This window comes from Dipodomys ordii, unplaced genomic scaffold, assembly GCF_000151885.1.
Source record: "Dipodomys ordii isolate 6190 unplaced genomic scaffold, Dord_2.0 Scaffold106, whole genome shotgun sequence".
NCBI classification, from domain to species: Eukaryota; Metazoa; Chordata; class Mammalia; order Rodentia; family Heteromyidae; genus Dipodomys; species Dipodomys ordii.
The window spans coordinates 525,197-552,665 of record NW_012267322.1 but is presented as its reverse complement, the minus strand read 5'-3'; the positions used below and the strand labels follow the sequence as shown (position 1 = coordinate 552,665).

Genomic DNA, 27,469 nt, shown 5'->3' with positions numbered 1-27,469 from the left:
CCTCCATGTTTGTCTCCATGTGTCCCTAGTACTTGCCTCAGAGTCTGCCCAGAGAAGTTGCTTCACCACACCTGACCCAGTGGAGGGTGGGTGGTTCAATGAATTAGGTTTTGTCCCTTCTCTGCTCTGGCTGGAGGGGACCTCTAGCACCAGGGGCCATGGGGAGGCCATTTACTGTGCTCATGTCATGGTTTCTAAGTTGTATTTAAACAAATGAGACATTTTCTGGGAAAAGCATTATGTTCTCTTCCATTTTACTGTTCCTAAAGAGAAGATTGGGTGGCTGGGATTGTCTGTAGCCAGAAGAATTTGGGGTCCCTCTGAAGAAGTGAGGTTCAGTAGAGCTCCACTATAATGATGTATGTGTTACTCCAATGTGAGTGACTTCTTGGGCCTCCTTTGACTGTAGAAAGAGTGGTAGCTCCTTCCTACCTACAAGTATAGGTGGGAGTGTGGCTGGGCTGTGTCAGGTGCACCCCTGAAGCAACTATACTCTGGTATTCATTGTGTGTACCTCTGCGATGATGCTGGGGTTCCAGCTCAATCCTCTACCTAAGAACATGGACCCTCTGGACCATAAGAAACACTGTCAGCAGTGACAGTGCCCCTTACTGTGGTCATCTGGAAGACAGGATGGCATAATGCCAGCTATGAAGCAGAATTGAGGCTGCCCCGACAAGCAGGACACACTCTGTACTCTGTATAGGTTGTGTCCTGCTACCGGGGCCTGGGAAGGGACGTTTGGACCCAGCCAATGTGCCTGGAGGAAAAGATCCTCTTGCAATTAGTATGCTCACAGGATGTCTCACCGTAATTGGCCTGGGGTAATATGAGCAACAGCAGACCTGTGACTGGCTTGAAGGGCAGGAGGATCCCAACTATTTGTTCCCTAATGTTCACTTTCCGACCCCTCTCGGGTGCTTGACGTTGAGAACTGCAGCTAGGCTTTTCAGTGGGTGCATAAGACACCTTTCTGACCCTCTGGCACCTTTGTAACTGCATTGGTTACAATGAAATAAGTGGGTGGCAGGAGACCACAGGTACTGGGCCTTGAGTGTGGCTACTGAACCTTTTTTTGTATTGTTCCAGATGCAGTTACAGAGAGGAGTAGTGGCCGTCAATGGCTCTCTGGCTTACGTTTCACAGCAAGCGTGGATCTTTCATGGAAATGTGAGAGAAAACATATTATTTGGAGAAAAGTACAATCATCAAAGGTAATACTATTAAAATCACAAAGCACACTGCTATTTGGCATGCCTCACCACAGATGCTGATGCCGTTGGTAATGACTGCTAAGTAGATTTCTTTAATGAGTTCTGATGAAGCATGGACACTGGTGTCTCTCTTCCTGACCTGAGAATTCAGGTTCACCTTCTGCAGACCTGAGGCCACACACTGAGAAGAGGATGCAACCAATGCTCACTTCCCAGAGCAGAGTACCATATGTTGTGTGGTTCTCTGTCAGAGGGCATATGCTGTCTGATTGGAGAAAAAAATGAATCTGGGAATTTTTGCTTTCGGCTGAGTAACCAAAACTTTGCTTGAAATCATGAGCAGCAGGCCTGCAATTAATAAGCCCTGACATTACTTCACATCAGCATTATCAGGATGTCTTGTGGTTAGTATCCTCAAAATGATCTAATGCAATAAAAGCAAAGTTCCAATTATAATTATCTGATATGCTGTGGTCCATTTATCACAAAGCTCTGGAAAACAATGGCTTCCTAGGGTTTGTGGTCAAATTTGATGTGTTTTTGTGAGCATTCTCTCCTTTAAGGATGAATTCACTTGTTTAAGAAGGATCCTGGCATTTGATTCCCATTTTGCAGATGAGGAAACTGGAGCTGGCAGAGCTGAACTGACTGGCTCAAGGTCAATGATATTAAATGGTAGACTTGGCCTTGGAGTCACCTATCATCTGCGTTGCTCAGGCTCTTCCCAATGACCACAGTGCCCAAAGTACAAGAGACAGTTGGTTTTAGGGTTCTAGCTCTAGTTTGAACTTTCTTACTGTCTGAATTTCCAAACTCTGTCCTTCCTGGCTGGCATTAACCAACATGTGCATGCCAAGTAGGAGGTCTGTTTTAGCTCACAGCCTCCTTTCCTGGCTATGGCATCCCATCACCAAGAGAGTCAGGTGTGGCAAATCAGCATGACCCTAGTCAAACTTCTCTGATCATCATCTTCTGGCTCCCTTTGCCTGTTCTGGTGCTTCCTCCTATCCCCATCCAGAGCATTTTCTCCTCTCATAGAAGTAAGATGGAAGGATAATTCCTTAATTTGTTAGTGAGGAAGTTCAGAGGGTGTTTGCCTGCAATGTGCAGGGCACCATGGGGATAAAGAGATGGTTCAGCGAATCTTTGTTGCCTAGGTGCTCAAGTCCAGAATGGGCTGTAGAAGAGGAACAGAAGTGGCAGTGTCTCAAGGAAGGACACACCAAGTAACAGGAGACTGTGGCAGACTGTTCAGAGGCAGCAGATGTCACAGGAAGTTGGGCATCAGAGAAGAGAGTTGGTTTCTCTCTTGAAGGGCCTTGAAGGATGAACACTGTTCATATGTGCCACATCAACAGAGCTTTGGTTCCCAGGGTAGAAATTTCAGCTCTCAGAGCTGTAGAAAGCAGGAGCAGGAGGACATTTTAAATGAGTTGCAGAGAGGGTGAGGATGTACAGAGCAGTCTGAGTCTTGTAGTTGAAGATTGGCAAAGGTAATAACATCAACTCCCATGCTAGAGAATGTGCAGTGCACCTGACATTGCAATAGTGGGTTGCATATTTCCCTCTCTAACCTCACAGACCAGTGAGTTATTAGCCCACTTTATAACTGAGTAGAGAGTGAAGACCAGGGAAATGCTGTCACTTGTCCAAGGATACCCAGATGGATTTAAACCCATATCATTCTGATTCCAAGGCTTTTGGTCTTAACCTACTATGTAGTTAGTTGGTATATGAGCATCATGCTCAGGGCCACACTTGAGCTCTGTTCTGGAAGCTAACAAGACATGGTCAAGTACCCGTGTGTTAACTGAAGGGCAGCCATGCAGGGCCTGTTTGCTTTCTCTGTCACTCCTCATTGGCCCCACATATTGTGAGGCCCATACATGGAGGAAAGAGGATGATGATGATGATATGATGATGATGATGATGTTGATGATGATGATGATAATGATGATTTTTTCAGTCAACCAACCATCACCAACCCAATAATTCCTGTAGAATGGGATATAAACTTAGGGCCTAGTTGTGGGGTCTGATAGCTGCTTGTATGGGACACAAATCTGACAGTCGCTAGTCACAACCAGACATTGAGAGGCCTAGTTCTTGTGGTAACTATGGTGCCTTGGGGACAACTCCATTCATGGTGAGGCTGAATGAGGTTGAGATGAAATGAAACCCAAAGGAGAGGGATATGGGCCTGTCTCTTACCACAGGACTTGTGAATTCCACCAACAACTTACTTTTTCTAGATTTTTGGTGCCAGAATCCCTGAGGGGATGGGCTTTTACTTAGGGGTTGAATAAAGTCAGGCCCTTAGGCCAGTGGGCTAAGGTACTTGGCTGTGCAGAGCCAATTAGGGCCTCCTAAGTCACACTTGCCAAGGACTGAACTTCAGGACTCAACAGTGGATGATGCTGAGAAAGTAGAGAGATGAGGGGACCCAGTAGCTAGGTCCTACCTCTTTTTAGTCTCTGTTCCCTTTAGGGAACATGTTCTGCCTCCATGTCCTCAGTTGCTTCCATGGGGAAAAGCCTTTATTTAACAACCTGGTCAAAAGAATGGGTAGGCAGTGGCTTTCTAGAGCACAAAGGCTGAGGTTGGCATTTATAGTCACCCCAAGTCTATGCGGTTAGGCTCCACCCCTTTGTCCTCACAAGAACTGTCCCTTGACTTTAGTTCACATGGCCAACTTCCTTGGCTCAAGACCCACACCAGCAGTTGTCAGCTTTGGTGTTCCCTTTCAGGGTTGCATGGCACTGATGTTATTTTCAGGAGCCCTGCAAGGGGAGGGGTGAACACTGAATCAACTCTGTGTCAAGGAGATCCCAGAGGTCAAAGGATGCTGCCTTTGGGACTTCAAAGGCAAGGCAACTGGCCAGAAATCCTGAGTTTCACACCTCCTGGTTCCTGTGACCTTGTCCCAGAGATGACATACTGCCTTCTGGCCTTTGTACCCACAGGTATCAGCACACAGTGCGTGTCTGTGGCCTCCAGAAGGATCTCAGCAACCTCCCTTATGGAGACCTGACTGAGGTGAGCAGAGCTGGGACCCAAGCCCTCCCCAGCTGCCCCATTGCCTGCTTGCTTAACTACCCCTGACCCACATGTAAATGCCCTGAAGGCTGAAAGAACATGGAACAGCCGGCCACATTCAGATGCTACCCATCCTCAATTCTCCATCAGGCTCTACTCTGGTGAGCATTATAATGGATGTCTACCCAACCCTTTGGCATTTGGTTCAGGGACCACCGCCAGTCTTCCTATTGTCTCAGAAGATGTTCTGGGGATGGGGTGGGGAAATGGCTTCCACACTTCAAGGGTAAGCTCTGCTCTCTGGAGCTGGGCTACAGGGTGCTTCATGAAGCTGAGTCTCAGAAGTCATCTCCAAACATTGTCCCTCAGTGCCTGTTCCTGTGTCCTGGCGGAGCATGCTCACATAGGTGACCTAGGGGAGTCCTTGTGTCATCTTCCTCTCTCCCCAGCCTGCTTGGGCCTTATGCACAGCCTTCCCCAGGGAGCTCAAAAAGCCAAATTCTCTGAAGAAAAGATCAGCTCCAAGCACGTGGTATTTCTCTACTAGTGCCCTCAATTTGCCTTTCAGGGAAACAGCCAGTCTCCCTGGCCCTCGCCTCTGGCCTTCCTTCCAGGTTGTGCCTCTGCCTCCCCCTACCTGCCTGCTAGTTTCCTCATCTCTATTCACCCTTTAAGCTCCACCCCCAAATCCACCTCTTTGGGGAAAACTTGCCCAGGCCTACAGTGGGAGCAATTTACCTCACAGTACATACTTCTGGATTGGCACTAAGTGAACTCTACTTGGTGCTGTCTTTGTATTACAACCTCATGCTACCATGTGACCTCCCAATTGATGGCTAGGTAGGGCACTTTGCATCTCCATTTTCATGTGCCCTGACCCCAGCAGCCAGTGCAACATCTGAGCAGTTGACCATGATGGGTTCACCTTGGACTCCACAGGATAGAATCCTCCTGTTGATAAGGATTTACTGAGTATCTATTCTGTGCCCTTCCTGGTGCTGGGCTTAGGCATGTGATAGTGGGCAGGCAGGGGAGCAAGCCTTGTCTCTTCACAGAGCAGAGTTGCCTGCTGGGGAGAGTTGGCCTTGTCCATCTGCTCCCAGCCACATCGTGTCTCCTGTTCAGAGTCACTCAGAGCTTTGGTGCAAACAATTTCCTTCGGTGTTACTGGTCAAGATACAGTCTCTCTCTCTATAGCTAGGATGGGGGTGTCATGAGGCAGGCACCCTTCACTCAGTGTTGGGGAGAGCTGCTCCCTTTGGGGCACTGTGCATTGGACTTTCTGGAGAAGTACTAAAACGGGAGCTTTTCCACTCACTCACTCATGCGCTTGGGCGAGGATATGCTCATATATGTTTTTGTCCTGAATCTTGAGACACTTTAGGAACTCCTGTTTTCTAAGAACTGCAAGGTGGCATGTGGGCCATTATTCCTGGCAGTGCCATTATTCCTGTCCACAGATCGGGGAGCGGGGTCTCAACCTCTCTGGGGGGCAGAGGCAGAGGATCAGCCTGGCCCGTGCTGTCTACTCTGACCGTCAGCTCTACCTGCTGGATGACCCCCTGTCAGCCGTGGATGCCCACGTGGGGAAGCATGTCTTTGAGGAGTGCATTAAGAAGACACTTAGGGGGAAGACTGTTGTCCTTGTGACCCATCAACTGCAGGTGACTGGGACCTGCAGGAACCCTGGGGTCTAGGGATGGGTGGGCCTGGTGTTCACAAAGCCTCTTTTCTGATCTAAACCTGGCTTTCCCATCCGTCCTGTCCTTACCTGTACAAGGTGCCGAGGCCACAGAGGATGGGGGAGACTGAGGATACCATGCAGCCCCCTCTTGGCACCCAAACACGGAGGCCTACTCCTCTCTCAGTGTGACCCTAGTGGCCCTGACTTTGGGTTCACTGGGGCCATTGCCTTTGAGTTTATTGGAAACAGGCCTTTTCTTCACGAGAGAGTTGCTTGTTCAGGAGCAACTGACTGGGGCCTGTGGGTGGACATAAGGCACTCCAGAGCTCTGGGCCATTGTGGTGAGAAGCTGGGGAGATGGATGAGGAATCAATTAACCTTCCATTCTTCCTCCAATAAGGGCTGAGGCCAGGGACACCTTGGCTGGGAGTGAAAAGGGGCGTGGACCTTTGAATGAAAGTGTTCCTATGTTCCAGTCTTCATCTCCAGGGGAAGTCAGGATTTGGAGCTAGGACTGAGGTTTAGGGGGAGCTTCCTCTTGCCTGGAGCCTGTTCTCTGTGGGGAGAGTTGTCTCTTTCAGTCTTAGGAGCAAGAATTTTGCAGTGTTGAGCTTGAGAATGTGGTAGGATGGGACAGTCCTAGCTGCATCCATCCTTTATAAAGATCCCGAATGTCCGGTGGCAATAAAGGACATTTCTCCAAGTGAGGAGAGCCAAGGCTCCTCCCTCTCATGCTATCTTTTTCTCCTCTTCTCAGGGTAAGTGTCCAGAGATGTGCAGCATGTGTGTATATAGGGATCTCATGCAGGAGAGATAACCCAGGGGACAGGCCTGCACTAGCAGCTGGCCCACTGAGGCAGGGGAGCAGAGCCCTATCTCCTCCTTTCTGCGGGAACATGTAGTACAAGGCCTTAGTTCAAGGGCAGAGGTAGGTCTCCGATGAGTGGTGGGAGTAGCAAGAAATGAGGCTGTCTGTGCCACAGAATGCTGCAGCTAACATGTAACAATATTCCAACAGAACCCAGAGAGAGGAAGGAGTTCCTCAAAGACCCGGAAATGATGCTTTCCCATAATAATGACCCTACCCTTGAGCCATCTTTTGCCCAGGGTTAAAATTCTGGACCTGGGGAGATGCTCCAAGCATTCTAATTTTTCCCATGTGGGCTGCCAGGTTTCCTGGAAGTGAGATCACCCTCCCCCCCCCCAGGTTGGGTCAGGTGAAGGGCAGGTTGGATTTCTTCATAGTCCCCCATATGGTGCTGGCAAAAGGCTCTGGCCAAGACAGGGTGCTAAACATAGTAACCACAGCACTGGCCCATGAATGTTCAATCTCTGGAGATAAACCAGAGTAGGACAGCTGTCCTGAGGGGTTCTGGAGACTTTGGAGGGTAAGTGCAGGTCAGAATTGAGGGAAAATCATAGTCCCAGCGCTAGTCTATGTTTGAAACTGACTAACTAGCCTATGAACCTAGGCAAGTGCTCACTGAATTTTCTCCTAGGCGAGGTCACAGAAATATATCTCCCCAAGGTCATTTTAGCTCACCTTTTACATTTGATATTGGAAAATGCGGATGGCCACCAGGTGGCACCAGAATCCTGGCCCAGCCATTCCTATCCCTAGTATGGGAGGAGAGGAGGGAGCCTGAACTGAAGCCCAGGGGCTCTTCCAGAACATTTCTCTGCTTTTATTCCAGCGGCTCCTGACTGGCTGGGCTGGACAATCACTCTTCTATTTACTTGAGAAAATAAATTAAACGAGGCTAGTCACTGCTGATAGCTAATTTAGGATTGATTCCTGGGAGATTGTCTAACAAAGCTGCCTAGTAGCTGGAGTGAACTGGGGGTTCTGGTCTCAGAGAAGGCTTCTCCAGAAAGAGAAGATGCATGCCCTGACTCAGGGAGAATAGGGTGTTGGGCTGTAACAGTCTTAGGGTTTCTCAGTTTCCCCATGTGGAAAATCAGCTGACAGTGAACTGCCTGCCTTCTTGGGGGCAGGTTGAAAGACAAGAGATGAGATTAAGCTTTGAAAAAGGTAGAAGATACTGTGGAAAGGTGAAAGCCTTCTGGAAAAAAGATTTTGTCAGAAAAAGATCTCAAGTGGACATTAAGAGCCAAGCTGTTCCTGATTGGGCTGTTTGGGGGAATGTACAGAAGCTGGTCACTAATGTCAACAGTGCCAAGATTGAGAACCTTGTTCTGGGTGAGCCCACGAAACTGTGCTGTGAATCTGGTATTGGGCACACTGTTCTCTCTAACAAAGCAGAAGTTCAGAGTAGGTTACTTTACTCTCTGTACAGTTTTTAGAGTACTGTGATGAAGTCATTTTGTTAGAAGATGGAGAGATTTGTGAAAAGGGGACCCACAAGGAGTTGATGGAGGAAAGAGGGCGTTATGCAAAACTGATTTACAACCTCCGAGGGTTGCAGTTCCAGGTAACAGCTATGCTATCTGGGCAGGGGTAGGATGGGGGTGGGAGGGAGATAGGGTAGGGTGGGGCTGGGAGCCTTTCCTTGTGATTTTTTTCGAAAAGTTATGCCATTTTGTTTTCAGAAGGAATTTCACTTTGTTTGTTTTTGCCAGTATTGGGGCTGAACTCAAGGCCTGGGTGCGGCCCCTGAGTTTTTCCACTTGAGGCTGGTATTCTACTGCTTGAGCCACAGCCATGGTCCTCAGATCTCAGCCTCTTGAGTAGTTAGGAATACAGGTCTGAGCCACTGACACCCAGCTTTAGGAATTTTACTTTATCTCCAGGATCCTGAGCACATTTACAACACAGCCATGGTAGAAGCCCTGAAGGAGAGCCCTTCCAGGAAAGATGAAGATGCTGGTACAGTCAGACTTAGAATCCCACTCCTCCTACTGCCCTTGGCCATGAATGGACACAGACCTCTATTTCTCATCTTAGTTTCAACTCCAGGAGATGAGAAAGTTGAAGGAAAAGAACCTGAAACAGAATCAGAGCTTGCAGACACGAAAGGTATTTACCATGCTTTCCCTTGGTCAAAGAACCATAGAGATATAGTGGGTAGCTATGGGTGGAAAGGAAGTGTGCCACAGTGAATTTTGTTCTGGGCATCTAGAATTGGCTGGTAGTGTGAGCCTGTCATGGTGAATCTTCATTGTTGATTCAATTGGATTAAGAGAGGCCTATATAAGGAAAGCACACCTGTGAGTGTATCTGAAAGGTTTTCAGAATGGATTAACCAAGGAAGAAGCCCTACAGTGGCTGTGGGCAGCACTGCTTTATAGACTGAGGGCACAGATGGAACAAAACGAGAAAGAGGAGGAAGACTGCTAGTGTGTGCACTCTCTTTCTCTCTACTTCCTGGCCACCATGAGGTGAGCTGGTCTGTTCTGCAATGTCCTCACCACCATCATGGGCTGAAAACACTGACACTGAGAGGAAGAATATCCTTCTTCCTTAAATTGTTATCACAGGTGTTTAGCCCCAGCATTAACAAGTCTATCAGAGCCTCAGTACAAATTCTAGCTCTAACACTCACTAGTCTTGTGACCTTGAGCAAGTTGCCTGACCAATCAGAACCTTCGTTTCTCAATCATAAAATGGAGAAATGACAGACCAACCTCCCAGACCCCTGCAAACTGCAGGGCCTGTCATCCAGGAACATTCAATAGTTGTTATTAGCTGGGGAGCTCAAAGCAACACATAGGAATTGAGTAGAGAAGAAAGCAAGCACAGGAGCTGTGAAAAGGAAGGAAGCCAGGTGAGAGAAGGTGATTAATTCTTTCAAAAACTAAGCTCTCAACATTGTACTAGTGCTGGGTACTAAGATAGGCCAGGGAAAAATGACTGTGTCCTCAGGATCTTGCCATCTAGTTGATGTCCGGTGAAAACGGGAAGCTGTAGGGAAGTGCAGGCTACCTTTGAACTTGTCCTTCAGGATGTATAGGAATTTTCCCAGGACAGTATGGTGAGAGGAGAGGAGATGGTGGAGAGTTTGAAGTTGAGAGCACAAGGAAGCTCCAAAAAGGCAAGGAGTTGAGATGAGCCTGGTAATGGCCAGTGTGGTGAGGTCACCTGTCCTCCTCCCTCAGACTGCTGCCTTCCCTCCCTCTGTCTATTCCCATCCCTAAGTGCTGACTCTACCTGATGATAGGTCACACACTCATAGGACAGGGGTCACATTTCACCAAAGTACTCGCACAAAGTGGGGTGGTTTTTTTCTTCTTCCAGATTTAGGCTTCTGATTCTCATTAATGAGTAGTTGGAAAAAAATCCCCCAAACTTAATGCATCTTGGTCAGGTGTGGTTCCACACACTTATAATCCAGCGCTCAGGAAGCTGAGGCAGGGGAATGGAAACTTTGAGGCTAACCTGGGCTACATAGCGAGACTGTGTCTCAAAAACCAAGATAAAGAGAAGAAAAAAATATTACAGTACAGTTCATCAAATTTAAAATGCCATATATTTTTTAAAAACTCAGTCATTTCATGTAACATGGAAAAAAAATCTCTCTACCAATTAAATGATATCACCTACTATGGAATCGAAAGAACATCCAGATTTGGGGAACGTTAAAATATGAAGGGGAAAAAGTCCTTGAATCAATTAAATTTGGCAGCACTAATTTGCTGTGACATATGCCTGCACGTTTGGAGAGACAACTTATTTTTACTGCTCCAAAGTCTTTCTGGGTTGAATGGAAGTACTCAGACATGCTCTAGCTCTGAGACATACCCAGGAAGATGTTTCCCTTCCCTTTCAAACAGCCACGCAGAGTCCATGCAGCAGCTGACCCAGAAGGACATGAGCTCTGGGAAGATGGGAACAGCTCCCTTACTCACCTTGGAAAAGACAATGCGGGTGCCCTTGTTGCTGTAGTGCATGCAGCTGGACTTCCCAATGCCACCTCTGTACCCCTTGGCCTGGGGCTTTCTCCAGTAGACACACATCAAAATGGGAAATTAACCTCTCCAAAGTCTTCCCCAGTGGCCAGGAGGAGTTGTGATAGGAAAGCCATCCCACAACATGTGAAGAAGCTCTGGGGTGAGGTCTCCACAGGCTGAGAGAATCAGCCAGGCTCCAATTGTGCACTGGGCTTGCTGGTTTGATGATAGTCCTTTTACTGTTGCTTTCCCTCCCTCTTCTACTAGACCCCAGTCAACTATAATTACCCCTCAATATCCTCAGGGGATTGGCCCCAGGACTCCCCACAGATTCCTAGTTCTTCAGGTGCTCAAAGCCCTTGTTTATATGAAGTGGTGTAGTATTTACTTGTAACTGATGTGCATCTGCTTGTATACTTTCTATCATCTCTATTTAACTTCTTTTTTATATAGATTCCTTTCATTTTTTATTAAAAATTTATTATCTTTGAGTAGTTACACAAAGGAGTTTCAAGTTAGTTTGTGAGTACAATTCTTTTTGTTTTTGTTTATTATTTGTTTTTGTCAGTCATGGGTCCTGAACTCTGAGCCTTGGCGTTGTACCTCAGCTCTTCAACTCAAGGCTAGCACTCTACCACTTGAGCCACAGTGCCACTTCTGGCTTTTTCTGCTTATGTGGTGCTGAGGAATCGAACCCAGGCCTCATGCATGCAAGGCAAGCCTCTACCACTGAGCCACCTTCCCAGCCCCAGTACAATGTTTTTTTTTTTTATCACAGTCTGCCCATCTCTCCTAACCTCACCCATACCCTCAATTTTCCTGGCTCTCTTTTCAAATATGTACATGGAATATTGTGACTACATTCATCCACCTTTCCTCTCTCTATCCATTCTACTTCTAACACTTAACATGACACATTCCTTGGGGACTAACAAGAAAAAAGTCTGTGTGTTTAGCATAAAGGCCATGGTTTGCAAATGTTTTCAATCTAAGATTGGCTATGTCTGCAGATGCATAACCCATGAACACTAAGGAGTCTGCTTCTGAGAGAAAGATTAACATGACTCTTCAATCTCCAAGGCCAAATGCATAATAGGAGCTTAATAAATGTTTCTCAGAAGACTGGAAGCTGCCTCCTTTCCAGGGCTGAAATAAGAATCAAATCAAATCCAGTTGCTTAAGCCTGGAAGGTTGAAAGCCCTGGGCAAGTGGAACAAGTGAAGAGAGGTGTGCAGAGGGGCAACTGGGGGCATCTTAGCCATGAGGGCCATGGGCTTGTGTTTGTTTCCATAGCTCCTGAGCACCAGCTCATCCAGACTGAGTCCCCCCAGGAAGGAATTGTGACCCTGAAGACGTATCACACATACATTAAGGCTTCTGGAGGTTCAGTATAAACCAACAAGTCTCTTGACTTAATTTGCATTTGAAAAATCTGTTCTTAAACTGTTGGGTTCACATTTTTATGATTCCTTTCTTAACAGTTACTCTCTTTTTGTGAGGGCTGTTTGTCAGAGCTTTATTTTTTCCCCCTTTAAAACCTAAAGTCTGATAATGCAGCCTTTTAAGTGGGATCATATTTTGTTTATCTCCATTAAAGCTTCCCAGCTTGGTTTTATAGGAGCTGAGTGGGCAGCGGACACAGGCCAGTGATGGCTCCTCCACATGCTTGCTCTCTGATGGCTAAGTACAGTAGCTGTCAGCTCAGCCCTGTCTTCCACATGAGGTGCCTATCTCTCTCCAAAACGATGGGATTTTTTACTGGTTTGATTTTTAGAGAATATGGAGTCACTTCTATGGAAGTTTTCATTGGAGATATTTTCCAATATGTCAGATGATGTGAACCCATTTTCTAAGCAGGTGGGATACATGTTCTTATTGGGGCTTAGGGGGCCAACATCCAGATAGCTTTAATTAGCTTGTGATGTCTGTTCCTAGGGGTGGGAACCCTTTTCCTCTAGGCTTTGAGTTTCCCAAATTCCCAGGGTTGAACTCTGAGGGAGGTAGTCTGAGCCACCCCCTGGCATCCGTAACTGCCACAGACCTTGCCCTTCCTCTTGCAGGGTATCTCCTCTCTCTCTTTGTAGTGTCCCTCTTCTTCCTGATGATGGGCAGCTCTGCCTTCAGTGCCTGGTGGCTGGGTCTATGGTTAGACAAGGGCTCACAGGTGAGTTGCCCTTTAGCAAAACTTAAGTCTCTCTCTCGGAGCACAGAGGTTGCTGAATGGAGGTCTGAGTGTGTCCAGCCGCATGTGATGAGCTCATTATCTCCCTTTGATCCTTTTCATGAAGAGGAAATCAGTTACTTATACTACACGATTCAAATTCCTCTGATCCCCTGCACTTTTTGTTTTCCAGACAAGCAGGGCATCTGAATGTCCACCTGCCATCTGCAGTTTTTTTTTCCCCCACCGAACTCAGAGCCTTATGATGCTCATTTGGCTTGTTCATTCTACCACTTGAGACATACACCCAATCCAGCATTTTGCTGGTTAATTGCTGACTTTCCTGCCTGGGCTGGCTTTGAACTGAGATCCTCCAGGCCTTAGCTTCCTGAATAGCTAGGATTATAAGTATGAGACATAGCTGCCTGACTCCATCTACAGATCTTAAAGCACAGCTAATAAAAACCATGCAGTCAAGTACAACACATGGGGTCAGCATGTGCAGGGTATTTAGCTCAGCAATCTTAGTCCTGACAAGTGGCAGGATCAGGCTGGGAAATCCTAACTCAGATTGGTGCTTCTGTCCTCTGAAGAGAATTGCCATATTGTCATGAATATTGCCAGATGTTTGATCCCCAAAACCACCACCACTGCAGGAATGGGAGATGGGAAGATTCAGGCTCTGTCCCCATAAATGCTACAGGTTGACTGGGACCTGTTCTCTAACCTCCCAAGGCTCCCGTCTCATACTGGGCAGGATTGATGGAGTTTACCTTCCCTGGAGCTTGCTATAATCTCTCCCAGCTGCTGGCCAATGATTTCCAAGCTTTTTTTGGAGCCCTGGAGCAATGCTGTGGGGGGGGGGGTTCTTGCCCATTCTTCAAGAACACATTTTGTTACAATTTTGTTGCTATGACAACCAAACAGGCTATATGAAGGAGGCTTGGAGAAGGGAGAGGCTGTTGGGTACAGCTTTCTGTACCCTCCTCCCCAGGGAGGAGGCTACTATGTGGTCTGCTCTGGGTAGTTGTCTCTGGATTCTCACTCAGTCCAAAGAACCCTCTCCTTGGAAAATTCCAGTAGGGGGCTTCTCCAGCAGGCCACTGAGTATGTTGCAATGATGGCAGAGCCATGTCTTTGTCTCCATCACCTGACACAGTGGGTGCCACCTACAGTCCGTGGAAGGGTCTTCAAGTAGCTGAGCCTTCCCCCCTCCCTCCTCTTCTCCCCTCCCTGAACCAGAGATGGATTTGCCTTCGCAAATGCTAATCTATCAGCCACCTCTGGTTTACATTTCCTCTATTACTGTAATCAGCAGAATGGCATTTAGAAGAATGATGTTTGTTTACTCCCCAAAGGCCCACTTGACTTTTAACACACAGCCTCGAGAAAAATGAAACTGCCATTTTTCTCAGAAGGATGAAAGATAGCCTCTCCCAGAAATGCTGGTGAAGTTGTAACCTCTCCCTGGGCATGATGAAGCCATGATTTCTTCAAAACATTCAAGAATACTCTGTATTAACTAGGTTCTCTCTTCCCCAACAGGGACCCCAGGATAGTGTGTGCCAGTACCTTCACAGTTGGCCCTTAGAAAGAACAGGGAGGGACTACAGAGCTGGCCTATCCTACAGAGAAGCCCATCCACTCCCCTCCCTTCCCCTCTCCCCCCACTGAGGAATCGGTGTTGTTGGAGACTGGTCCTTGATTTCCTGTCTTGCCTAAAGGTGGCTCAGTCAATCCCTTGGAGTCCAGATTCCTTCTTGATGTTCTGCATTCAGTATTACTTCTGTTCTCCAGAGGCACAGGTAGCTTCTGGAATAGCTGCCCCATACTTGTTTGCTTTTATTTTCCCTATTGACTATGCTGTGCTTCCAAATCAGCTTCCCCTGGAAAGAAACCATGCAAAGTTCAGATGTCTTCTGAGGGAGCTGATTTGATTTTTATCAACCTGACTCAGCCTTTACAATCATGCCCATGATTTTAGTTTCTTCTATTTGGAATATTCTCTTTCTTCTGACAGTTTCTCCTGATGCCAGCTCTTAAGACTTCTCTTGTTTTGCTCCAAAGATCATGTGCGGGCCCCATGGCAACAAGAGCACGTGTGAGGTTGGTGCAATCATGGCAGGCACTGGGCATCACATGTACCAGCGAGTGTACGCAGCAAGCATGGTATTTGTGGTGGTGTTTGGCATCATCAAAGGCATCACCTTCACCAAGACTGCACTGAAGGCATCCTCCTCATTGCACGATAGAGTGTTCTATAAGGTAAATCTAGAAGTGCAGCAGGCTCATCTCATTAGCCAGTCAATGGGGCTTTATGGACCCTACTGTGTGTCACACACTGTGCTGAGCCTTGGGGACAGAAGAGCTTCTTGGAGCCTCTTACATGGGAAGGGCAATTATGGAGAGCTGCAAGGCTACAATCATGGACCCTTGGGCTAATCTGGGGAAGCTTCCATGAAACAGAGATGTTCAGGTCAAGAAGAAAGCATCTTTGCTCTAAGGAACCTGACTAGGCAGGCTACTCAGAAGTACTTCTGGCCCCATCTGCCTGCCATTGCTGTAGTGGGTGTCAGCCATTGGCTGCTAGGGCCCTCATCAGAGTGTACAAAGAGCTTCTCTCTTTGGGGATGCAGAGACAAAATGGAGCTTAGGTTTCATTGCCTTGGAATATAAGAGCAACCCCTTCCCTCCACTGCAGCTTACCTCCCAGATTTAGAAAGGAAGCCTGACCTGCAGGGCACCCCCTACAGAAGACAATCCCCCCACATGCTCTCTTGATGGCTACAGGAGTTGGGGAGAATCCAGGCTGAATTACTTCCTTCCTGCCCTGTCCTTCTCCTCTTTTCCTCCCTCCTTCCCTCCCTCCGTCCCTCCGTCCCTCCCTCCCTCCCTCCCTTCCTTCTACCCTCTAACTTCTTTTCTTTTCTTTTTTTTATTGTGAATATACTGTACAGAGGGGTTACAATTACATGGGCAAGGTAATGAGTACATTTCTTATCAAGTATTGTAGCCTCCTCCTTTGTTTCCCCTTCCCATCCCTTCCCATCCTCCCCCGCCCCCCCTTTTTTTTTTTTTTTTTTTTTTTTTTGGGGGGGGTCCGGTCGTGGGGCCTGAACTCTGGGCCTGGGCGCTGTCCCTCAGCTCTTCAGCTCAAGGCTAGTGCTCTACCACTTGAGCCACAGCGCCACTTCCGGCTTTTTTCTTTTTGCTTATGTGGTGCTGAGGAATTGAACCCAGGGCCTCAGGCATGCAAGGCAAGTGCTCTACCACTGAGCCACCTTTCCAGACCCTCTTTTCTTTTCTTCTTTTCTTTCTGCTGGTACTGGGGCTTGAACTCAGGGCCAGAGTGCTGTCCCTTATATTTTTCATTCAAAGGTGGTGCTCTACCACTTGAGCTTCAGCTCTAATTCTGATTTTTTGGTGGTTAATTGGATGTAAGAGCCTCATGGAATTTCCTACCTGGGCTGGTTTCAGACTATGACCTTCATGTCTCAGCTTCCTGAGTAGCTAGGATTATAGGCATGAACCACCAGCACTTGGCTATTCTCAGTTTCTTTAGACTGCCTGGTACAATGGGCTATGCTATACGCTTGAAAAAAGGGCAAGACTGTGCCTGCACTTCCAGCCCCAGGTTTACTAAACACTCAGCTGGACTCCATTTGACTCTCTGCTTTTATCCACAGATCTTAAAGAGCCCGATGAGCTTCTTTGACACCACTCCTACTGGCAGGCTAATGAACCGCTTTTCCAAAGATATGGACGAGCTGGATGTCAGGCTGCCATTTCATGCGGAGAACTTTCTGCAGCAGTTTTTTATGGTGCTGTTCATTCTGGTGATATTGGCTGCTGTGTTTCCTGTTGTTCTTTTGGTCCTGGTTGTCCTTGCTATAGTCTTCTCCCTTCTTTTACGGTAATCCTATACACTGTTTTAAAAGGAGAAATTAACCACACATACACACAGACATATGCACGTCTGTGCACACTCACACGTGCACAGTTGATGTGTACAATGGCCAGGAATCAGGTGATATTGACCACTTTTGCTGTCGAGTCAGTTGATTTTTTTTTTGTACTTACTAAAGTACTTTTTTTCACCCCAGAGCAACCCTGAGACATGGATATTATTGAGAGGTGAAATCACAGGTCTCAAGCCACAAAACTAGCAACAAAAGTTACTGGCTCTCTGATGATTGTTTTTCTTTTCTTTTGCATTAGAACTTAAACTCAGAATTTGTCCCTGAACTTGAACTCAGCTCTGTCTCTGAGCTTTTTTGCTCAGAGTGTTAGTGTTTTACCACTTGAGCTACACTTTGGCTTTTTGGTGTTTAATCCTGAGATAAGAGTCTCACAGACTTTCCTTCCCTGTCTGACTTTCGACTGCAATTGAATTCTGCCATTCCTGTCCTGGAGAAGGAGGAGGAACTTCCATCTTAACAGTTAGTTAGAGAAAGGCCCGCTTGTACCTGGGGGTCCTGCTGAGGCAGTCAGTTCACTCTGATCCGGAGGAAGTAGGAGGGTTTATGTTCTCTGCTTCCTAGGGGACCCAACTCTCCCATCCTTTTCACACTGTGGCAAAGTGAGAGTTCTCAGCAGGTAGTACGGGGGTTTGGGGTAAGGGCAGAGGGTTACAAATTAGAGCTCTAGCGCTGCCACCAAATTTGCTGGGGGGCTTTGGAACAATCAGGTAACTACTGCAGACCCTAATTTGTTCTTCTCCAAATTTTATCATCACTAAGAGGTAAGCTTCATGGTTTCAGAGGGTTTGGTGAGGGTACTAACCAGGACTAGATGACCAATTTCTTGAAAACTGGAATGCAATGTTATAGAACTCAAGTACTGGGTAAGAGTTGCCAGGACCAGACATAGGTAGCACTAGTGGGAGCAGAAGAGAGGCAGGTTCAGGGACATCTGCAGGGAAAGTCACAATTGATGGATTTTTGGCTGTTGGGGCAATGGGAGGGGCTGAGGATGTCTCAAGGGAGAACCAAGGTGCAGGTGGTATGGGGGAAGAAACAGTTTGAATAAACTGTATGGTTTGGGATGATTTAACTTGGAGGATGGAGCCAGTGGATGATGGCAATGTGGGTAGGGATGTGAAGGGACTGGAGAGATGGATTTGGAGCCAGTAAGGCATCTGATGCAGCCATGGGAACAGTATGGCTGGCTTGGGAGTCAGGAGAGCTGGGTTTTCACTGCAATGCTCTGGCGGCTTTGAGAAAGGACATAGGGCTTCAGTTTTCAAACTCAATTTTATTGTAACAGGAAAATAATTTCTGAAAGACCTTTACAAAGAGAAGGCACATGGTGGATGACAGTATGCCAGGCATTTGTTTGCATCTGTTCCCCCATTTATGCTGTTAATTGATTTAGTCAAAGCTTTTATTTCTCTGCCTGTGCACTACTCTTTTCCTATAAAGATAGGAAAAACCAGATTTGGTTCTGGCTGAATTATCCAAATCTTTCCAACTAATATACCTAAGCTCTGAGCTAGTGAGGTCCCTATCTCCCCTCACTCCTTTGGGTTAGTTTTAGCCCTGAACCTGGAAGAAACAATAGATTCTCTTCTGGTAGCCAGCTAATGTGCATGCTGAGACCACTGGTCTCTTGCGTGTCAGGGATCATGGGCTTCCACATGGGAAGACCACATCTTGAGGGATTTTGTTTTGTTTGTGTGCCAGTCCTGGGGCTTCAACTCAGAGCCTTGGTGCTGTCTCTGAAGTTTTATTTTTTCTTTCTCAAGGCAGCACTCTACCACTTGAGCCACAGCTCTACTTCTAGCTTTTATGGTGGCTAATTGGAGATAAGAGTCTCAGACTTTCCTGCCTGGGCTAGCTTTGAACTGCAATCCTCAGAGTTCAGTTTTCTGAGAAGCTAGGATTACAGGTGTGATCCACGGGTGCTCAGCTGAGGGTTTGGTGTTAAAGTCTGGGGCTATTATGATATTTGCTCAAAATTACCTTTGCAAATAAAGGCCTTGCTGGCACTGGTGGCTCATGCCAATCAGGAAGCTGAGATTTGAGAATCTGTTTAAAGTCAGTCAGGGTAGGAAAATCTGAAAGATTCTGATTAATCACCAAAAAGCAGAAGTAGAGTGGACTCAAGTAGTAGAGTGCTAGTTTTGAGTGGAAAAAGCTCAGGGATAACACCCAGGCCCTGAGTTCAAGCAGAAAGGGAAGGGAAAGGGAGGGGAGGGGAGGGGAGGGGAGGAGAGGGGAGGGGAGGGGAGGGAAAGGGAAAGGGAAAGGGAAAGGGAAAGGGAAAGAGAAGGACTTTAGAAAGCTAAATGCTGGCAGTTGACTAGCAGGATTCCCTCTTGGTTAGCATAAATCTCTCTTCCCCTCGTTGGGCAGCAAAACATATTAGCATATACTCAGGAGATGCTGTGGACCAACATTTCTGGTTTACAAAGACTACAAATGCTATAGCATTTCTGTTATAAGACACACTGGAGTCTGAAAGCAGATTAACTGTAACTACCTCTCAACAATAGGACAGGACATCCATCCTGTGGAGCAGTGACACAGCCACATACGCTCTCCCTTAGATGTCATCATCTTGGAATTACCTATCTGGGGAGTGGCCAGAGCTCTCTGTGCAGAGGGTGAGTTTGCTGAGATCTTACTCTGGTCCTCTTGACCCTCTTGTTTTCCTTGCAGTATTTTCCACCGAGGAGTGCAGGAGCTGAAGCAGGTGGAGAACATCAGCCGGTCACCCTGGTTCTCCCACATCACCTCTTCCATGCAGGGCCTTGGCGTCATTCATGCCTACAACAAAACAGAGGACTGCATCAATAAGTGAGTCATGGGATGGATCTCTGCACCAAGCTCTCTCTGCCTCATGATTGGCCCTGAGTGGGAGGTTGTAGACTTATCTGGCCCTCAGTGGACAGTTCTGGGCTGCTGGGGTAGCCCATGGGCTAAGGACTAGCATAATTAGGTCCAGCATACTAAGACACTTGGCTCTATTCCCAGCATCTGGAGCCTTCAAAGATGTGAAATAGTAGAGAAAGCTCACTCAGTGATGGCTTTGCTTATGACTTAATATTTTCTTTTTTGTTTTTACTCTAAAAGAGAAAATTGTGCTCAATTCAGAAAAATAGGAGAGGATACAAAAAGAAGAACATTACTTACTCAGGCTTCAACTCTAACACTGTTTATGTTTTCATATACATGTTGGATTCCTAATTCAGAAATCTGGAATCTTACTAGGAGCGGGTGGCTCATATCTATAATCCTACTTACTTGAGAGACAGATTTGAGGATTGAGTTTTGAAGCCAGCTAGATCAGGCAGGTTTGTGAAACCCAATTAATGCTAAAAAGCCAGAAGTGGAGCTGTGTCTCAAGTAGTAGAACACCAATCTTTAGTGAAAAAGCTAAAGGATAATGTGTAGGCCTTTAGTTCAAGCTCACACACACAATCTGAAATCTGAATGACTCCCAAATCTAAAACTTTTTGTTATGATGTCTAAGTGATGGGCTACAGTCTAAACACATGAACAAATAATATACTGTATAAAAATCATCTACAGGATATGTGGATATGGTATAAATGAAACATTCTAGAACTTTATGTTTAGATGTGGGTCTCAGTTTCAAATGTCTCATTCTACATATATAAATATTTGACAGTCTAAAAACAAAATCTGAAACATTTTTGGTCTCAAGTAATCAGATAAGTCTTATTCAACCTATGGGTTTTTTCCCCAATCTTTTCCTGTTTTCTGGTTCATAAGACTTTCTTTTTTTAAGGATTTACAATGTTTTTTTAATTTTAAAAAATATTTATTTATTTTAATTTTATTTTCATCTTTAATTGTACAAAGGCATTGCCATTCAACAAAGTAGTATATGAATAAGATGAATCTCAATGTCACTGCTTCCATCATTTCCCCCTTTCCCTTCCAACTCCATTCCTTTCCTCATGAGGTTTTCTTCATTTCATAGAATATGCATTGAATTTTTATGACTGCATTCCCCCTCCCTTCCTTTCTTTATTTGTCTGTCCCTCTCTTTGATAACTCCCCTCTTTTGAGTACTTGTTTCCTTGTAAAGATTACTTATTTAAAAAAATTTTGTGTTAGTATTTATTTTTTGTAGAAATGATTTTCATTGTTACTGTTTTATTTTACTTAGCAAATAAACCAATTTTCTTCTCGTTAAATACAGGGGACTAGATATGCTAGTAAATTCTCTGAAATCTTCCAGCTCCAAACTTCTAAACTATGCAGGAAGAATGTATCAAACACAATAGGCCCACTGTAGTAAAAACAAAACAAACAGAAAAAAAGCCCTACATCTGGGCATCTTTTAGATCTTTTTAAAAATTGTTCTCTTCATTTATCTACCCTCCATCTGCTTGACAACCCCCTCAGTCAACTGACAAAATATGTTTCAGTTTTCTGGTATTCATTTTATTAAATGATTGGTTAGTTGTTCTGAGGAGTTACACCATTGGAATCCTCCCTGAGTCTACCATAGTCAATTTGTGTGTATATATGTATATGACCCTGCATATGTTTCACATATATTTATAATTTATATCTATTCTCCACATATGAGAAAAAATGTGCCTGAGCCTGAAGTACTTTTTTTAACATGATTTTATACATAATTTCCCTGGAAATGGTGTGGGTTTTTTCAGATAGATAAATAAAATTTCATTGAAAAATTCCATTGTATATTCCACATTAAAAAAATTCATTCATCCATTGTAGGGCATTAAAAAAATAAGTTGGCTATGGTAAAGTGTAGTTATGATGAATGTCCTTACTGTATCATGACTTGTAATATTATGGATGAATAGTAGTATTGTTGGACATAGAGTACTTCTATGTTGAGTTTTTTGAGGTATCTCCAAACTGGCTTCCATAATGTTTATACTAGAAAACATTAGTAGTTTACATCAGTAAACTACATTACTTTACACTAGTTTACATTCCCACTAACAATGTTGGGTTCTTCTTTTCCCACATCACTGCCAACATTTTTCTGTTGTTGTTATTCATGTACATCTGGGGATCTTAACACAAAAACTGTGTTACAGTTTGTGTTCACAATCAAGTTAAAATCTGATGAAGGTCTCTGGGGCAAGGAAAGAGAATTCTCCAAATTTAGACAATTTCTTTCCATCTGGAGCTTTTCCATCCCAAAGGATAATGAGAGAGAAGGGGAGAGAGAAACATGGTGAACCCCTTGGGAAATTTACATTGCTCAACTCTAGCCATGAAAAGATACACATCATTTCTGTATGCTCATTGGCCAGACTTAAGGAACATAAACTCACCCAGATGCATAAGTACTGGTGACTATAGTCCAGTTTTGTCCAAAGGAGAGAATGAAAATAGAGTTTGATGCATCTATGGAAAGTATCTGCCACATCTACTTTTATTTCATTTTATTTTATTTTTGTTGTACTGGTACTAGGGCTTGAACCTAGGGACTTATGGTCTTGCTTGGCCTTTTTCCCACTTAAAGTTGGCACTCTACCACTTGAGCCACAGTTCCACTTCTAGTTTTTGACTGGTTAACTGGAGATAAGTCTCATGGTCTTTGCTGTCCAGACTGTCTTAGAACTGCAGTTTTAAGATCTCAGCCTCTTGAATAGCTAAGATTATAGGATGAGCCACTTAATAAATGGAACAGTGCTGTTCTATTTTGAAAATGAGCTTACATTAGTTATATAGAGGAGGATTTCATGGTTACATTTCATGTTTACGGTATGTTCCAATCAATTGTACTCATTCCCTCTATTGCTTTCCCTTAGATCTCTTCCTTACTTAAAAAGCTATACCACATCTTTAATCCTAGCTACTCAGGAGGCTGCAATCTGAGAATTGTGATTTAAAGGGAGCTGGGGCAGAAAAGTCTGTGAGACTCTTACCTCCAATTAACCACAAAAATCCAGAAGTAGAGCTGTGGCTTAAGTGGTAGAGTACTAGCCTTGAGCCCAGAAGCTCAGGGATAATGCCCATGACCAGAGTTCAAGGCCTAGGACCAGCAAAAAATCCAAAAAACAAAAAACCCAGCTAATCCAGTGGCTCATACCTGCAATGCTAGCTACTAAGGAGGTTGAGATCTGAGGATCTCTATTCGAAGTCAGCATGAGCAATAAAGTCCATGAGATTCTTATTTAAATTAGCTACTAAAGAATCCAGAAGGGTGATGTGGTTCAAGTGATAGAGCTCTAGCACTTGGGGGTGAAAAGCTCAGGGACAGCACCCAGTCTTTGAATTCAAGCTTCAGGACAAAAAAAAAAAAAGCTAATATGGCCAGGCAATGGTGGCTCATGCATCTAATCCTAGTTTTTCAGGAGGCTGAGATCTAAGGATCACAGTTTGAAACCAGCCTGGGCAAGAAGGTCCATGAGACTTGTACCTTCATATAACCACCAAAAAGCTGGAAGTAGAGCTGTGGTTAAAGTGGTAACATACTAGCCTAGCAAAAAAGTTCAGGAACAGTGCCCAAACCCTGAGTTCAAACCCTAGATCACACACACACACACACACACACACACACACACACACACACACCAACTCATATTGGGAGTGGTGGCACATACTTGTAATCTTAGTACTCAGGAGGCTGAGGCAGAAGAATCATGAGTTTGAGGCCAGTGTGGACTACATAGTGAAATGCTGTCTAAGAAAAAAGAAAGAGAGAAAGAGGGAAAGAGAGAGAGAGAGAGAGAGAGAGAGAGAGAGAGCTAACACATATCAGTACTTGTATTTAATTCTTTCTCACCAACTCTCTGCTTTGCCAGCCAGTATCACAAAGTAGACTTGACCTCAAAACTTGTCTTTGAATCAGCAGCTAGTCTAGGTACTAGTCTGACCTGATGCCAAAGTAATTTTTTTTTAATTTTTAATTTTTAGCAGACAGAGCAAGTAAGAAACTGAAAGGAAAGCCACAAAAGGAGAGTAGGGGCACTCTCCCGAGAGAGAGGGGTCCCACAGAGGACTCCAAGAGAATCCTCTCAAGGGTGGGTTTTATAGTATGGGGCTGCTTCTGTATTTTCTCCCTTGGGTTCCTGATCATTGCTTGCTGGCTTGTACATGCATCACCCTTGGCTCTTTCCATTGATGGAGCAGGCATCCAGGGCCTTATGGAGTTTGTCTCTTGATGTTACTTATCAAGACTCCTCAAGAGTCCTGTACCATGCTTAGCCCCTTCCAATGTCCTGATTTCGAGTGAAGACAAACAAATCCACGCTTTGTTTTCCTGAAGCTTCTCTTCCAACGTGTCTAAGTGAATACCAGAGGAAGCCGAGTCCTATGTGACTTTAGGATTTCCTGGTATGTATTGCATTTGCCACCAAACAAACAGGCACCTCATGGTGTTCTGATACTTGGAATGATATTTTGACTGAGTGAGAAAAAGAAGTTAGAGTTGTAAGGAGGAGGTATGGCAGAGTCCAAGTCAGCTGATCAGGGGTGCTTCCAGATTCCTTGGAGGACTTTGAGGCCAGAGTGGAGCTGCAGAGCTGGAGGACACTCACGGCTGGGCAGTGGAGGAGTTGTGGCTCCTTAGGGGCTGCCCTTAGAACAGCTTTCATTTTCTTCCTGACAATTCCACCAAGTGTTCTGATGATGCTCCTCCCATTAGGTTGGCGTTTTCAGTGGCTGTTGGAAACTGATATCTCTTGTGGCTAGCTCAGTTTGGTTAACATTTCAGTCTTGGGTAAACTTAAGTCTCAGCTCTCTTTCCTCCCAGAGGCACAGTTTGAAATCAGGGAGCAGCTGTCAATCTTTTCCTTTAAACATCCTTTCTTTATTGCTGAAGCTAGTGCAGGAGCCTTTGAGAGGAGACTGTTTTCAGGTGACTACCCACCTCTGGGCTGTTCTCTCCTTTCTGTTGCTCCTTCCTGATGACCTATCTCACTGCACAGACGTGGAATGGTAGGGTGGAGGCCCTAACGGGACTTGATCCCAAGCAGTTCTGCTAGGTGTTGCTTCTGAGTTTTGCCAGATTTTCTGGTTCTTCCAGGCATTTCTGTCCTGCTGCATCCTACTGCATTCCTCAGAGGTGGAGGTCTCTGCCTCAGAGGAGTCTTCCAACCCAGCTGCAGCGCAGATGTGCTCCCAGCTCTCCACTTTGAGAACTGGCAGGAGGCTCCCTTTGGGAAGGAGACCCTCTGGGGCGGTCTTGCTCTGCCCCCCCTAGCTGTGCCACCTGTCATTCTGCCCTGTGCTCTTTCTCCTTCAGCAACCCCCTTGGGTCAGAAGCTATGTGGCAGGGACAGCAGACATCAGCTTTTTCTCCTTGGAAAGATTCTTAGCATTCTAAGCAATAGCATTGATCTCTGAGGTGGAGAGGGGACCCAGGCAGATACTCTAATTTTTTTCTCTGCTGTCATACACAATAGTGCTCACCAAAGGTGACCTCATCCTCCACAACCCACTTTCCTGTTGTGTTTTGTTTTTGTTTGTTTTTCTGTTAGTCCTGGTGCTTGAACTCAGGGACTGGGTGCTGTCTCTGAGCTTGTTTTGCTCAAGGATGGCACTCTACCACTTGAGCTACAGCTCCCACTTCTGGCTTTTTGGTGATTAATTAGAGATAAGATTCTCATGGACTTTCTTGCTCAGACTGGCTTTGAACTGAGATCCTTAGATCTAAAGTCTTGAGTAACTAGGATTACAGGCATGATCCAGTACCCAGATCTACTCTTTAAAAAAAATCCTCTTTTGAAGCATTTCCTCCACTTTGGTAGTACTGTGAATTAAACTCAGGGCTTTGAATTTGTTAGACAGGCCTTCTACCACTTGAGCCACACTCTCAGTCAACTCTACTCTGTTTATAGATCAAGGGGCCAATTAAAGGTTCCAAACGGTCTTTGGAGGGAGGCTGTGGGTTCTTGTTGCCAGTTGAGGGAAAGAGAGAAAGAGCCCACTTAGCTCTCAAATGCCACACAGGACTTCTCAAAATAAGTGCAAGATAGAAGGAGGATAAGAGTTCATAAGAGTTACCATTAAGAGGGGATTCTCCAAATTAGTGTTTCCCTTGACTTTCCTAGTAGCTCTATGAGGCCCTACCTGACCTCTTGTTTTGTCTGATATTTCCCCATTTAGGTTTAAGATGCTAAATGATGAAAATTCCAGCCACCTCCTCTACTTCAACTGTGCTCTCAGGTGGTTTGCTCTAAGGATGGACGTGCTCATGAATATCGTCACCTTCGTTGTGTCCTTGTTGGTGACTCTGAGTTTTTCCTCCATCAGTGCTTCATCCAAAGGCTTGTCATTGTCTTACATTATCCAGGTAATACCTGGCACAAGGTTGGGCTTGGTTTGAAAGATGCTGGCATATATCGGGGAGGGTGGTTTTGGATAGAAGCAACAGAAAATGCAGCTCAATGTGTTTAAATAAAGGAAATTTAGTGGCTCACAGCATTAAGATTTTCAATAGGTGTGGGCTTAAGGTATAACTGGATCATGGCTCTTGACTTAGCCCTTCTGTGATGGTTTCCATTATCACTTGCAATAGTGGCCAATAATCTCTGAAGCTTGTAGCGGGGTGAAAACACTGCCTGCCATAGCCAAGAGCCTAGGCTTCACTCAATTTTTATTTTTTTCTGGTTTTGGAGTTTGAGCTCAGGGGCCTGGTGAATGTTTAGCTTTCCTGGTTATGACTATCATTCTACCACTTAAGCCACATTTCCAGCTCAGCGATTTACTGGTTCATTGCAGATACAGTCTAGTGGAATTTTCTGCCTAGGCTGGCTTAGAATCACTATTCTCTGATCTCAGCCTCTTGAGTAGCTAGTGTTACAGGTATGAGACATTGGCATGCACCTGGCTTGCTTTTGTTTCCTGAATAATACAATAAGTGATGAACATATGACATTTACTGTGCCTTAGGTTCTATCCTTCATCTAAGTTAATCCATTTGCTCACCAGCAACAACTCTGTGACAATGTCCAAAGGTCTATTTTGCACATGTGAAAACCCTCACAAGAAGATTTGCCCAAGCTTACCTTTCTGTGATTTGAACCCAGAGCTAGTTGGAATCTTGTCCTTTAATATATGCTTCATCTCTTTGGGAAATTTACAAATTGTACTTATCCTTGGAGCTTTGAAATTACTGGACAAGTTATCTGAGGTTGGCTGTTTTTAATGTAATTTGCTAGATGCTGTGGATTCCTTTATATGGAATTCAAATTTCCCCTGTTCTGTTTTTTTTTCCTTTTTTGCGTGTGGAGTTTATTGCCTTTATGTTCAATGTATCTTTTATCTCAGTTTCTATTTTCTTGTCTTTTGTCTTTATTCTGTCATCCAGTCACTCTTTTGAATTTTAAGTTTGGCAATCACATTTCCATAAGCTCATATTCCTCTATCTTTTTGTTTTGTTTTTGTGCCAGTACTGAGTTTTGAACCCAAGGCGCTGTCCCTTAGCTTTTTTGCTCAAGTCTAGTGCTCTATCACTTAAGCGACAGATCCACTTCTGGATTTTGGTGGCGAATTGAAGATAAGAGCCTCACAGATTTTCCTGCCTGAGCTGGCTTGGCTTTGAACCTTGATCCTCTGATCTGAG

General features: G+C 45.3%; 1 protein-coding gene across 1 annotated transcript in view; it reads left to right on the top strand.

Annotated features, from left to right (window-relative positions):
- Positions 1 to 27,469, top strand: part of Abcc12 (ATP-binding cassette, sub-family C (CFTR/MRP), member 12) — a 65,873-nt gene that overhangs the window by 22,147 nt on the left and 16,257 nt on the right. The window contains exons 11-22 of the mRNA XM_013027919.1: positions 1,090 to 1,214; positions 4,178 to 4,250; positions 5,711 to 5,914; positions 8,232 to 8,366; positions 8,686 to 8,761; positions 8,840 to 8,911; positions 12,076 to 12,165; positions 12,843 to 12,946; positions 15,011 to 15,208; positions 16,630 to 16,856; positions 19,603 to 19,740; positions 26,011 to 26,197. Coding sequence (XP_012883373.1) covers positions 1,090 to 1,214; positions 4,178 to 4,250; positions 5,711 to 5,914; positions 8,232 to 8,366; positions 8,686 to 8,761; positions 8,840 to 8,911; positions 12,076 to 12,165; positions 12,843 to 12,946; positions 15,011 to 15,208; positions 16,630 to 16,856; positions 19,603 to 19,740; positions 26,011 to 26,197 — 1,629 coding nt within the window. The remainder of the gene's footprint in view (positions 1 to 1,089; positions 1,215 to 4,177; positions 4,251 to 5,710; positions 5,915 to 8,231; positions 8,367 to 8,685; positions 8,762 to 8,839; positions 8,912 to 12,075; positions 12,166 to 12,842; positions 12,947 to 15,010; positions 15,209 to 16,629; positions 16,857 to 19,602; positions 19,741 to 26,010; positions 26,198 to 27,469) is intronic.